This window comes from Syngnathus leptorhynchus, chromosome 9 (genome assembly GCF_054491065.1).
Source record: "Syngnathus leptorhynchus isolate UIUO chromosome 9, UIUO_Slep, whole genome shotgun sequence".
NCBI classification, from domain to species: Eukaryota; Metazoa; Chordata; class Actinopteri; order Syngnathiformes; family Syngnathidae; genus Syngnathus; species Syngnathus leptorhynchus.
The window spans coordinates 10,575,853-10,588,908 of record NC_141203.1 but is presented as its reverse complement, the minus strand read 5'-3'; the positions used below and the strand labels follow the sequence as shown (position 1 = coordinate 10,588,908).

Genomic DNA, 13,056 nt, shown 5'->3' with positions numbered 1-13,056 from the left:
TACTTCGTTAAAGTGGACGTCCTGCATGCCGACGTCCTCCATCATGGCCGCTTCTTCGTCGACGTTCGGCGTCACGACTTCGAAAGCCGAGCAGCCTTGTTTGAACATGCCTGCGGAAAAGGTGGAAAGTTTACATCGGTGTGATAGGAGAACTTCTGAATGTAGGCTACCTTTTCTCCACAGGTATTCTGCCACCAGCGCTGCCACGTGAACGTAGCACATGGCCGCCTGGAAGAAATGACGATAATAAAGTCAGGGACTTCAGTTCGCCCTCGATTTAAATTTAAAAAATTTTTTCCACAGACCTCAGATAAATCTCCATTCTTGACGTGGATCCGAGCCATGCTGTCCAACCAGGTTTTCCTGAGCTCCGGTGTGCTGGTGTAAGACTTGGCCAGGCTGTATTGGAGGTCCACCAGCATTTCGGGGTCTCTCTCGTGCTCCTTCATCTGAGCCGTGGCCATCAACACTGTTCGGATTCGCTTGGTCAGGTCTTTCACGTCGGATGGGAAAGCCGTGTTCTGTTGAGAAATGTTTTTTTTTTTAAATTACCGGTGGATTCTTATGCAATAACTTCAACATAAGAAAAAAAAAATCCTGACCTTGATTGTTCTATCACTATTGGCACAATTGTTGATTAAGGACAAGGAGTGCTGGAAGCGAGTACTTCCAATCCCGATGACGTCGGCTATCAACTGACTGACAGCGATCACCACCTAAAAATAAAAATAAAAGCATTTTTCCTTTTTCTGTCGTTATTCAACACAAGCCAATTGAGCCTACCTGCAAGTGTGTCCTGACGAAAGACTTGCGTCCCGTGTAGTCAAAGTTGCTCTTCATGAGAAAGTAGAGCAGATGGGCCGCATCGCTGCGAATGGAGCTCAATTTGGAGTTACAACATTTTAAGATCTCGTAGCAGAACGCGGCGCACATGTCAGCGCGGCCCTCAAAAAACGTGCTGGGAAACTGAAAAAAAAAAAACAGAAGCGGCGTGTGAGCTGCAATGCATCAGAATCCGACGATGTTAGTCAAAATCTTCATCCCCCACCTTGTAGATGAACGTCCGCAGTGAGGTGAAGACCTGTTTGAGGGCAGTTTCTGACTGATTGATTCGTAGAAAACACAGGTGGACTTCAAAAACTTTCTTCATCAACGGGCTGTGGCCGTGGTCGGCGCACAGTTGGGTCTAAAATTAAAAATCAGTTGAAAGTGACACAAAAGCTATGCTGTCATATTTTCTTTTTTTTTTTTTTTTACCTTGAAACCCATGATAAAGATACTGAGGGTGTCCAGGACGGTGAGGCACACTTCAGTGGCGATATTGGCATCCAACAGGGAATGATTCAACGTGTCGGCATCCGTGTGACTGTAAGCTAAAAAGAACAGACGGCTGTAGTATGTTCACATTTCATATTCAGAGTAAATAACATGACTTAGGGAGGACCAAATAATACTTTTGTGTGATTTGGAATAATAGTATCATCAAACTTGAGGTAAAATGCGAGCGGTGAGTGTGAGAAAAAAACCGAAAAACAGAAATCGTGAATGTTTGAAAACTGCCTGCCACCCTGATACTTTCTTACCATGCTCTACAGATATTCCAAGAATACTTGAAATCTTTTTTACACTGAAAGCACAAAGAAACTTTGGTAAGAGACTTGTCACAATGTTTTAAAGGCAGAAAAAGCTGACTCGGCCTTTTTGTTATTCTTGACAGCAGATTGGGTTTGGAATTAGATGATGATAGGATGAGAAGGCGAGGCTTTTTTTTTTTTTTTTTTTGGGCTGTAGCTTTAAGATGCATGTTGACATGTATGGCGAACTTACTGTGGTTAAAAGTGTATGAGTTATCCAGGCTGCTGAGTTGTTGTAAGCGGGCATGCATCATTCCCGCCCTGTTACGGGACACAGGCAGAGTCTGAGACTTCCTCTCATGCGCTACGTGTCCTGCCCCGTCCTGGTTCCTGGTGAGGAAACAGGACAGAGATACAAGCGGATCAGAGTTAGCAGAGCAGGTTAGGATGACTTATGGAAAAGCACTTGGAAAATCAGTAGCTGTGTAGTCTACTTAAAAAAAAATAATTGGAACTCCATTGCCGTGTTGTTGCACTTCAATAGTGACATCATGCAATAGCTAATCATTTGATTTAAGGCAAGCCATGCAAGTTGTCATGATTGCAACCTCACCAAAAAAAAAAAAAAAAAGTCATGCAGTTGTCTATTCCACACAATCGTCTTACCCAAGCAGGAGAGGGCAGGAGCCAGGTTTTAATTAAACTTGCCAGCATTAATGTGAGTAGAAAAATAGCGGAGGGGAATTAGAGGGACAGAAGGACAGCAAACTTCGAAAGACCCTAGTTGAGGTCTAAGCTGTTAGTTGAAAATATTTTATATCATTCGCTGTTTATAGGACATTAAGGCAGGAAAAGTGATTTATTTTATAACAAGTTAAAACTAACAAATTGGATGTGTTTTATTTCCACATCACAATATAAACATTACCTTGCGATGTACCTCTTTCCCATGTATCTGAATTGATGGAGACACACTCTGATGAGAAAAGAAAAAAAATCAGTCTATGGAAATAAAACAAACATTCTCCCTCAGGTGAAAAAGTTGTCTTACTCAACCAGCGTGAAGAAGTCCATCAACTCAGCAGATGTCGCTTTGTTCCAGTACGTAAACAAAGCGTCTGGAGGGTTACATTCAGTTAGCTCGTTTTAGTTTTTATTGGAATGGGTGCAAACAAAAACATCTTACCCTCCGACATGCTTTTGAGTAGATGTAGGAAGCACATGAGGAAGCTCTTGATCTCTGCCTGTTCGAGTTTATCGCATCGGAGCAGGCTGCCCATTGATGAGGCCGGCTGGCTCTGTGACACATGATTTTAGGCAATTTGAACAAATTTTTATTGACATTGTGGGTTTGTGAAATATACCTTGTCTAAAGAGTTGCCCTTTTCTGTGTTCCTCTCCGGTAGACTGTTTCCAGAATCGGTGCTGATGAGGGAGCCTCGTGAATCTGCGTGGCGCACAGAGTTAACATTGGGTGTCGAGGACGCGTGAGGGGATGCTACAAAAAACAGGAGGATTTATTATTCATAGATTGCTTTTTTTTTTTTTTTTTTGAGGGAAATAACTATTATGTTTCCTGACTTTTTGCACCATCAGCATTTCTGAACTCACCAGTTCCGGAGATAGCTCCAAAAACATCTTTGTGCAAGCTGGTGTCCAAAAAAGTACTGGATCTGGGCGGTGTCATCAAAGTGTTGGTGAGGAGAGAATCTTCTCTTCCATTCTGATAAAAACAAGATGATTTTAATATTTGCACACCGGAGTTAACAGCAGAATCATTTTACAAGGCAAATATAAACCATATGCATATGAATGTGAGTGTAACGGGCTGCCTGCCCTTTTGTCCTCTGTGTTTAACTAATTGGTTAATCAGAGCCAATTATTTATTCATTTATTCATTTATTCATTTATTCATTTATCAATTAATTAATTAATTAATCTGTATGTATGTATCTAAATGTATTTTATTTTTATTGTTCCACAAATTACAGTTAAAAGCTTTGTGAAACGATTTTGTAGCGAGTTACATGCAAGTTCAAATTCCGCCGCTGGGTGTCGCCCTTACGCTATTGCAGTGGTTGACGGTGAAGGGGGTCACTTCCTTCACATTCAGCCTGTTGACATTCTCTTGCAGCAAACCAAACAGAGGCAAGTAGAGGGTCGCCAACCTCGCCTGCTGACTCTGGCAAACACATGAATCACTCAGCAGCAGTCTCCAACAACAACCCGACACGGAGGTGAATGAGAACCCTGAGGAAACGCGGCGCCACTTACTTTGGAAGTGTAGCGGTCATCAAACGTGTGCTTTATCATCAGGTTCTTCAGGACCTGAATGGCTATCTGTCGAATCTCCCTGAACTCCTGCAGGGCTGCGTTGACCTCTCGTAGAAGCAGTCCAACCAGGAAGTGGTTCTTACAAAAGTCATCTGTCAGCGAGTAATCCAGTTGGAGGTCTAAGGGGAGCAAGTGCAGGCAGAGGAGATGATCTCCACTCTATCAATCATTCTATCAATAGCATAATCAAGGACTGAAAGTCATAAAGGACCAACAGTCGTGACACGTAGTCACCAAGTCTCATTTCAGCATTGATGACAACTCGCTTACCTTGAAATCTCAGTATCCTTCCTTTTCCGAAAGGCATGGGCAGGTTCAAAGGAACATAGTGCTCGTGGTTGCACACAACACGCAGGAACTCAAACTTGAACTCAAACAGCGTCTGCGTTTGGAACAACAAATCATCCATCCATCCATCCATCCATCCATCAAAACCGCAATTGGTATTGTCAATAATTCACATTGATAATAAAACGACATACCTTGGGATCTCCAGGCATAAAGCAATTGATGTAGTTGTTGATTTGTTTAAACACAAAACCTCGGTCCATCAGGTTGAAACAGCGCTGAAGTGAGTGATTTTGTCAGGAGTTACAAATTGTGACATCAAGTGTGCGAGTTCAAATGTTCCATGAACAAACCTTGATGAAAACAGCCAGGCTGTGGTTGGCATTCCTGGCAGCATCTAGATTGTCTTTGTATTTCTGAGTGATGTGAGGCATCATCATGTTGACCACAGTCTCGACCGTGTGATGAAAGGATGCTGAGAATCTCTGATTCCGAGACAGCTGATGGGCACAACCGGGTTGTTAGCCAGTAAGACTTCGGGTATCTGAATATGTTTGTCCAAAAATTGACTCATTGGATTAAATATTATGAGTATGTGGTCATAAATCACCAAAGCCTTCTGATTATATATGTGGGGGGGAAAAACATGTATGTGATTACTTTATGGGGTATGAACAAATGGCGGCAAATGAGACTGTACACTGAATAAGTGTTGAAGAGACTTGTTGTTACTTTGTGGTGCTGTGGCTATCCACAAGACCAGACATGTCGCTAAATTGAGAGCCAAGGAAATGAGGTGTCATGAAGTACACCTCTGAGTCAACTTGCATCCCAACCTTGCGGGGAAATTTACCTTCACTTTACAGCTCTCAACTAAATACTGAGCCATGGATTTGACTAAGGCTTCAAAGAAATACCAGGAATACTGCGGGAAAAAGAGAGAAAAAAAAAAGTCAAATCATCACATATTTATACACGCTAATCTCCGCTCTTAAAGCACCAATAGATCACCTTGAGTAACTTGTTACATGTGAGGAAGTCGGTAGAAGGTTTCAAGATGGCGGTCATGGCTTTAGCCAGCTCTTCGTGCACGGTTCGGCCGGTGGACACTGTGGATGGCTCAGTCTTGAAAACAAACTGGGAAAAACACAATAATAAGTGCGAGGAAGCTGTGATAATCAATAAAGGATGGATGATGGATGGGTGGCAAGATAGATAAATAAAAATATAGAACAGATGGCTAGCTAGATAGCTGCTAGCTAAAGATGGACGATAGCTAGCTAGATAGAGATGGATTATAGCTATTTAGCTAGCTATACAGAAATAGATATCTTTCACACTGTGAGAAAAAAATTAAGTCATCAATTTTTTTCACCTTAACATATGACCTCAGGTAGTGCTCCAATCCCTCCTCATGACACTGGGCCACAATGTGGATCATGACTCTACAAGACCAACAAGAAAAGATGGGAAGTTCGGACCGAATGAATCTTCAGTGCACGAGAGGTAAGCCGGAGATACTCGCCTGGTGACGTTGACCGCTACGTCTTCTTGGCTGGCGCCGGTCAGCACTCGAAACAGTTGATTCAGAGTGGTGGGCAAGAACTTGATCATCACGTGACTTTCCATGGCATGCAGACTCTGATGAACGAGTAGCCAAGAAGTAAGTCCGTTATGTTTACACTCGTTCCGCTGAAGTTTTCCCATGTGTATATTAACCTTCAGGTATTTGACCAGTTCACCTCCTGGTGCCTGGGGTGATGATGCGATGCTTTGACAGTGATGAAAGAAGTTGTGCAAATGTTGATCCTGAAACACGAAGATGGTTCACTGACAGGTGACGCCATGACTGGTCATTTCAAAACAGTCGAAGAACACTAACCTGAGTGTAAATGGTGGACACGAGGTGAGTCGACACTTTAAATAAAGGCTTGGCTCCATCAACCCATTTGACTTCGGGACCTGAATGCTAAAAATAAATCAGCAAAGAGTAAGTGGAACATTGTAATTTTTTTCTTTTGGGGGGGGGGGGGGGGGGTCAAAACTAAAGACCTGTACCCATTACCTTGCTGGGACCTCCCTGGCAACTGAGATATCCAGCGGGCAGGTTGGCCGCCACGGGGATGTGACACTCGTTCATGATCACACGGCCGTCCTTCAGCAGAGGAAGCCAGGCGTAACCCACTACGAATTCGGAAAATAAAGAACGTGTTCATTTCGCCCGTAACTTCGAGAGACTATTACACGGTTTAGCTACCTTGCGTCTCAACCTGCTCTCTCTTTTTCGTGCTAGCCTTGCTGTTGCTCTCACAACTGACGTGATAGAGAGTGAAGAGGAGATGATGTTTCTCATGAAGCTGGGTTGGAAGTTCAATCTTAAACTGGGCGAGATATCAAGACATTAATATTCCGGCATGGACTAGAGGGACATATTGTTTCTTGTACTAATAACCTCATCGTAGAACTCGGGATTCTGCTGATGATGCAATACCGCAGCAAAGGCACTTTTACGAAACAGAGGTCCTCCAGGCCGCCCGTAGATGCACTGTGAAATGATGGCCCAAATTTGGCGTAAAATTTCAGACGCGTTGGATTATTATTTCAATGAATCAGAATACCTTAATTGGTAAAGCGTCTTCATCATCCGAGTCCATGAACTCAATGCAGACGGCCAAGTTTCTAGCCTTTGGTCAGACACAACAAGTCACGAGGTGTATTCCGAAAACAAAACGTCGAGGTTCAACAAGCTGATACCTTTGCAAAAGACTTCTGGCCGTCGTACTTTAAGAATTTGGGGTAGACGTAGAGGTGATTGTTGTAGATAGTGAAAGGTTGGGAGCATTTGGCGATGTATGGCACAAACTCTTCCACCTCGAAGAAGACTGGACTCTTCTCGCTCAGATCAAACTGCTTCACGGGAATGTAGGATGAGGTAACGCAATCTGGGACAGGGGCATAAACGCTCGTTGGCTATTACGGTAACACGAGCCACATCCGATTTAACCGAGAGGAGACATTCGAGCGCTTACTAGTCAAGTCCGGGGCTACGTTGTCGATGGTCACGTCAAGATTTCCGAGGATTACAGGCAGCTTGGCCATTTTCTCTGGCCTGAAATGGAAGAAGAAAAAAAATAAATTCTACATCTGCTAACGGTTGAATGACACGAACACCCCGTGTTTTGTTTTGATGTCAAAGCATTCCAACAGATGTTGGAAAACTACAATTATTTGAATACAAACTTTCTGAAGTCAGCCAGCAATTTGAGCATGTCGTCATTGGACAGCTTGTTGTTGTCTTGTCTGTACAAAGGCGAGAAGCGAGCACTTTTGTCAAGCGTCCCAGAAGCGTCTTTGAACAGTGGCCTGTCGCAAAAACAAATTCAAGTTAGCGCTGACACATGACAATAATAATAAAAAAAAATGTCTCTGAAATTTTTTTAGGAATACCTGGCTGACCAAGCAAAAGGCATTCTGTACTGGCCTAAGCGATGACATGCTAGCTTGGCATTTTTTAGAACTTTCTGAGCCACCTGTGGAAGTACATTAGCAAAGTCAAGGAAAATTTAATCAAGTCCATAACGGTTCGTACCTTAGTAGAGTCAGAACTCTTCATGTAAGGCTCGGCGCAGTGATTGATTCCTCCCTGAAGCACCTTCTCGATGCGAGCCACCAGGAAGATATCAGGGTGGGGGCATGTTATTGAAAAAACTCCCTGCCAGGAGATATGAATTATTAAAGTGGAAATGTGTCAACTTTAATAACAACAAAAGACAGTTGGAGACTTTTTTTTTTTTTACCTGCCGGGGATAGCACATGACTGTTTCTGGCACTCCGTGAACCAATCGTGGTCCTTCAGGGATGATGTCACCTCCCCCATTTATATACTGAGTCTCATAATTGGGCATCATCCCCCTGACAGATGGATGGTTGAGGTCCACGTGGAAGTCAGATGAAATCTTTCTTCCATTTTGGATGTCAAACAGTGACAGTGTCACGTAGAAAGGCTCCACCTAAAGATCGAGAAAAAAAAAAACAATTAAGCTCTCGAAAGCCGGAAGGAGACAGTCTAAATTGCAAAGCCCGTCGTCTGGTTGCTATGGCAATAGTCTCAGTATCAAAACAGTACGCAAAGATCAACCATCCGTCTTGTAGATAATTATATTTCTGAGATTTATAGTCTCTTGAAAACGGAAACTCACATTTGTCGTGGGTCCTTCCTCGTTCTCGGCCACGCAGCTTTGCAGATTAAATGAGAGGTCGTTGCAGTTAATGAGCACGCGCTTGCCAAATTTCTCTTCAAACTGCTTCACATCTGGTTCTATTCCTGACAAATCGAGTTTCTAAAGAGAGTAGAGCAAAAAGAAGAACGATGAACAAACAATGTTGGAGGATAGAAAGTATTTGGTGAATTACCTGCGTGTCGGGGTCAAGGGTGAACAGCTTCAATCTCATCTCGTTCCTCATCCTTGACTCTATATCTCTTGCACTCTGCAAAAAAAAAAAGATTAATTTAAAAGGACCGAGTGTACATTTCGAGACGAGTCGCACCCCTCACTGCTGAGATTTTCAGTCATGTGGTTAAAACATTAAGACATTTTTTTTTTTGGCCACATCTGGAAATCATATATTTACGTTTTACAGTTTCATTCAGGTGGTGCGGATGATTACGGCTCAGCAAAAAAATTAGAACCGTAAAGCTGTTTTCCAGCTGAGCTCCACCGTTCAGAAATGAATCCTATTAAAAGCATTCTTTGCCTCACACTAGCACAAACACGTTCTTGAAAGGTGGTAATGAGTTTTACATGATAATAGTAAAAGCACATGACCAATGATGAAGCGAAATTGAAGAAACACTGTACTTTTATTTTTATTTTTTAAATTGAGCATATTTGTGCGATGAGGTACGCTACAATACCTGAAAACTGTCCATACTGCCAGAGGAACTGTCTGACTTTCCGAGATCATCGTCTAGGGGGAAAAAAAAGCAATACAAGAACTCAAATGTCAAATGTGTGGAAGATATTTTGGCCCACTTTTCCTCGAAAAATTGTTTACCCATGTGAGACACAAATGTGAGGAGCATCCTCACCGTCATGGCTTTCTCCATTGCGTTTGTCCTGCATGGCGATCTCAAAACTGCTGTGCAAGATCTTGTTAAGCGTGTTGATCCAGTCCTCCATCTCACCTTCACTGTCTGCAGCCAGCAGGTAGGTGCTCTTATCCTGCATCTTCAGCTCAAAAGCAAACTTCCGGACTTTGTTATTCTGCAGCGTGGTGTGGAGATGAGATAAAAATCATCAGTTTATGTCATAGGAGAAAAAAAATCTTGCATCTTTTCCAAACATTTCATTTTCTAATGTCATTTTTCAAATCCAGATGTGGCCTTAATACTTCATAAGTTATTGCTAAATCACTAGAGAACATTTGATTCGAAGAGATCATGACCTTATCAAAACAGCATCTTGCTTCACTTTATTGCTAACGTCATCACCGCTGCCAGGCAACAACAAAAATCAACAGAAACAGTTTTTAAATCAACCCCGGATTGAACTGGACAACTAACACGGAGCATCTATAGCATGAGTCACTTTTTTTTTTTTTTTTTTGTGGAAAGAAAGGCCACCCAGATGTACGCTGTCAAAAAAACTCATATGGGCAGGGCAGTTTAAGAATAGACAGGTTTTTCCATTTTGTAACACTGAGTTGGAGGGAAAGGGGGGGGGGGGGGCGCTGACGTCACTAAATACAAGTGAATTGTCATGTTTTGGAGCGTTTTTAACATGTTATGATAACATTGAGGCATTGATAGCAAAGGGGAGTGCGCTTGGATATTATCTGAATAAACACAAGGGAGGAGTGTTTAGTAGAGAAATAAGAGCGGGGCTTTTATAAAGCGACTTAATGGTCCTGGAGATATCCGTGATGTGGTTTAATAGAAATACGTATTGGCCTGTTAACACACAAATTAGTAAAGAAACGTGCGGTGGCAGCACGTCGGTGTTTGTGTTGGGTTTGAACTTTGGTCTGTTTGTTTGAAGGTATTTCCTGCAAACTAGAGGATACACTTCACTAGTGACGATCATTTACTTCTGGAAAATGGAATACTCCGGAGGGGGGTTGCTCACATCCTGTGCTGCCTTCGGGCTTTCGGTTCAGGGTCAACGTGCTTACCTGAACAACGCCCATACAGGAATCCAAGAAAATGGTTCCTTTGGGCTCCTTGGAGATCTTCTCATCTTTGTAGAAGTTTAAATTGTAAGAGCCGTCTCCCAACTGCGTCAGGTGGAAATATCTTCTCTTGAATGACTAATAATGATAAGAACAGATGTCAACTGGAGTTCAGGGTCGCTTAGAAAAAGTCTGCGCATTAGCTACCAAAAAATAAATAAATACAAAAAAATAAAAACAATAAAATATAAACAATAAATAAATAAATAAATAAATAAATAAATAAATAAATCTCATAGTTAATTTTGTGTGATACTTTTAAACATTCATCTCCTCCTTACCCTCATGGTAACACTGATGGCACTGTTCATGTTGCCTTTATAGAGCCAGCCATGTTTGGTGATCCCATCCTTCTGAGATCCAAGTGAGGCAGTATCCTGGAGAGCAACAAAGGTACACTAAAGTCAGAATCACCAGCAGAGCCCAAACGAAAATAATGAAGTCTAAACAATGAGAACATTATATCACGGCTGCTTGGAAAGCTAGCTTGCCAAAGAACTTTCTCCCTGTGCAGAAACCTTGTGATCTCAAGCTTGGTGCAGCTCTGACTCCATTCAAATAAGCAAGCAGGAGAACATTAAACAAACTCTGCGTGTTAGCCCAAATAAACAGTGTGATGGAGATGGCGAAGTATCTCATCGAAGGTTATTTGCACATTTCAGAGGTGGGGCGATATGAAACCATGACCTTTGCTAGAAGGCATTCCAAACCTTACATCATTGATGAAGCTCTTTAGGATTACAGTAAAGCAACAGGGGAAAGAAGGAATGATGTGGAGGAAGGGGAGGACTATCTCCACGGCAACTCCTGGCTGAGATCATCCACGGTTTGGTAATTTTAGAAGTGAGAAACTTTTCCCGACACTTGCAGGTACTTCAAAGCTCGAACGACCTTTCAAGATGTTGGCGGGAGTTCTGGTCCAACGTTACCTCCTCTTTTTTATATCTATATATTTTCCTCAGGCTGACGGAGCCAAAAAAAAACAACCCAAAAAAACATTTAAGTGCTGCCACAATATTTCTGATGCTCCTAATGGAGAAATCAGCAAACCATCTGGAAGACTTCTTGGTCTGATTGTTCTCGTCAGTGTCTAGACAACACCCGAGAGGCAAACATATCAGCGGGTTTGTTTCCTTTGACCTGTATTTGCTTTTAAAAATGCCATATCAACTATAAAAAAAAGTTAGTTTATTTATTTGGGATGTTTTTCTTTTTGTAAATTCCACCCATTCATTTTCTATGGCGCTACTATGATAAAAAAAAAATAATAATAATCTGACAACATGACTCTCCAGCTGTATGCGGTCATTTTAAGAAAGTGAAACAATGCATTCCAAAATACGTCGAGTCCTGCTGCAACACTACCACCACAAATATGCTGGGCTATATTTTGCAACAAAGCACTATATTTTGTCGTAATTACAAAGCAGTTAGTGTAAATGCGCCATATGATCGGCATGAAATTCCTTCAGTGGGATGGAAAAAAAAAAACCCCCAGGAATGGATTATTTCATTATTCTAGGAAATATTGGGAAATGACAACAACTGACCTCATCTTTGTCAACGTCCTCATCCACTTCAAAAACATGGACTGCCAGTTTTTCAGGCCTGGAAACTTTGCTGTAAATTGTGAGAATACACATCAAGACAACTTTTAACAAAACAAACCTACGTGACCAATGTAACTACAATATCATTCTGATTTTAAATACGTGGTAGCGGCCATTTGTTGTTTTATGGGGTGAGCTAATGACTCCTTAAGTGATTTGAATTCAATCCGGCTGCCTAAAAGCAGTCAGGCCACTCTGGGAAATGCATTTCCAGCTAAGACTATTGTTGGAAACATGCCAGGATGTATTCTGCCCACTAGAGTTTAAAAAAAAAAAAAGTACCAGAGAAAATCACTTGATGAGAATTGAATGTGATTTTTTTTTTTAACAGGCAACTCACGTCACGGCGCATTGTTTTAACTTCCCGACTGTCTGCGCAGCGTCAAAACGTTTGGCAAACGGCGAACGTGCGAAGGTCATCGACATTGCATTGAAACAAAATGAATGCAAATGTGATTTTCTTCAGGGAAGAGGCGAGGCAAGACAGGCATATGACATAATATCCCGACAATGAGGGTGGTTCCCGAAATTATCCAGAGTATCATTAAATTGAAAAGCGTCTTTGTTGGGGGGGGATGGGAATTGTTTGCGTGGGCAATTTCCTTAAAATTATGCAACCACAAAAAACATCTTGAGCAGGTCACGCTATAAAATGTAATGTAGCTGTTGAGGAATATTTATTTGCTGCCATCGATGATGATGGGGCTTTTTTGTACGGACTTACTTTGGAAGCTGGCGGAAGTCTCCCGAATAAGCTTCATACTTGTAGTTGACAATGTGCCAGTCGCTCTTGTAGGTCTTAATGCACTGAGAGGACATAGTGAAAGCTGATTATAAACCACTAATAATACAGTTGAATTTGTTTCAACCACATAGTACGGATTCTGTAATTATAGGTTCAAGAAAAAAAAAAAAAAAGTAAAAGTTGCAAATCGTAGTCTTGAACGAGATGCAGCATTTAAATGTAGCTTCCATAATTCTTGATTTGTTGAGATAAACTGTATGCTAAAGAAAGCATATCC

At 41.9% G+C, this 13,056-nt stretch overlaps 1 protein-coding gene across 7 annotated transcripts in view; it reads right to left on the bottom strand.

Moving 5' to 3' along the window:
* LOC147051120 (dedicator of cytokinesis protein 9) overlaps nucleotides 1-13,056 on the bottom strand; it is a 38,119-nt gene that overhangs the window by 3,909 nt on the left and 21,154 nt on the right. For 2 of the 7 annotated variants that reach the window (XM_085919723.1, XM_085919725.1), the window contains exons 4-45: nucleotides 12,759-12,841; nucleotides 11,975-12,044; nucleotides 10,706-10,801; nucleotides 10,368-10,502; nucleotides 9,286-9,460; nucleotides 9,112-9,164; nucleotides 8,610-8,684; nucleotides 8,396-8,536; nucleotides 7,994-8,206; nucleotides 7,786-7,908; nucleotides 7,644-7,726; nucleotides 7,437-7,559; nucleotides 7,226-7,305; nucleotides 6,951-7,138; nucleotides 6,815-6,880; nucleotides 6,649-6,741; nucleotides 6,454-6,577; nucleotides 6,262-6,380; nucleotides 6,079-6,165; nucleotides 5,916-6,005; nucleotides 5,722-5,837; nucleotides 5,572-5,641; nucleotides 5,208-5,333; nucleotides 5,050-5,121; nucleotides 4,550-4,696; nucleotides 4,391-4,474; nucleotides 4,179-4,290; nucleotides 3,849-4,027; nucleotides 3,640-3,756; nucleotides 3,186-3,297; nucleotides 2,939-3,072; nucleotides 2,761-2,872; nucleotides 2,626-2,692; nucleotides 2,503-2,550; nucleotides 1,828-1,964; nucleotides 1,258-1,373; nucleotides 1,049-1,186; nucleotides 784-966; nucleotides 603-716; nucleotides 306-521; nucleotides 171-228; nucleotides 4-110 (exon numbers count right to left, since the gene is read on the bottom strand). In XM_085919723.1, the coding sequence (XP_085775849.1) occupies nucleotides 4-110; nucleotides 171-228; nucleotides 306-521; nucleotides 603-716; nucleotides 784-966; nucleotides 1,049-1,186; nucleotides 1,258-1,373; nucleotides 1,828-1,964; nucleotides 2,503-2,550; nucleotides 2,626-2,692; nucleotides 2,761-2,872; nucleotides 2,939-3,072; nucleotides 3,186-3,297; nucleotides 3,640-3,756; nucleotides 3,849-4,027; nucleotides 4,179-4,290; nucleotides 4,391-4,474; nucleotides 4,550-4,696; nucleotides 5,050-5,121; nucleotides 5,208-5,333; nucleotides 5,572-5,641; nucleotides 5,722-5,837; nucleotides 5,916-6,005; nucleotides 6,079-6,165; nucleotides 6,262-6,380; nucleotides 6,454-6,577; nucleotides 6,649-6,741; nucleotides 6,815-6,880; nucleotides 6,951-7,138; nucleotides 7,226-7,305; nucleotides 7,437-7,559; nucleotides 7,644-7,726; nucleotides 7,786-7,908; nucleotides 7,994-8,206; nucleotides 8,396-8,536; nucleotides 8,610-8,684; nucleotides 9,112-9,164; nucleotides 9,286-9,460; nucleotides 10,368-10,502; nucleotides 10,706-10,801; nucleotides 11,975-12,044; nucleotides 12,759-12,841 (4,782 nt within the window). Of the gene's footprint in view, nucleotides 1-3; nucleotides 229-305; nucleotides 522-602; nucleotides 717-783; nucleotides 967-1,048; nucleotides 1,187-1,257; nucleotides 1,374-1,827; nucleotides 1,965-2,502; nucleotides 2,551-2,625; nucleotides 2,693-2,760; nucleotides 2,873-2,938; nucleotides 3,073-3,185; nucleotides 3,298-3,639; nucleotides 3,757-3,848; nucleotides 4,028-4,178; nucleotides 4,291-4,390; nucleotides 4,475-4,549; nucleotides 4,697-5,049; nucleotides 5,122-5,207; nucleotides 5,334-5,571; nucleotides 5,642-5,721; nucleotides 5,838-5,915; nucleotides 6,006-6,078; nucleotides 6,166-6,261; nucleotides 6,381-6,453; nucleotides 6,578-6,648; nucleotides 6,742-6,814; nucleotides 6,881-6,950; nucleotides 7,139-7,225; nucleotides 7,306-7,436; nucleotides 7,560-7,643; nucleotides 7,727-7,785; nucleotides 7,909-7,993; nucleotides 8,207-8,395; nucleotides 8,537-8,609; nucleotides 8,685-9,111; nucleotides 9,165-9,285; nucleotides 9,461-10,367; nucleotides 10,503-10,705; nucleotides 10,802-11,974; nucleotides 12,045-12,758; nucleotides 12,842-13,056 lie in introns of all 7 variants that reach the window. The other 5 variants (XM_085919724.1, XM_085919726.1, XM_085919720.1 and 2 more) reach the window with 3 other exon arrangements.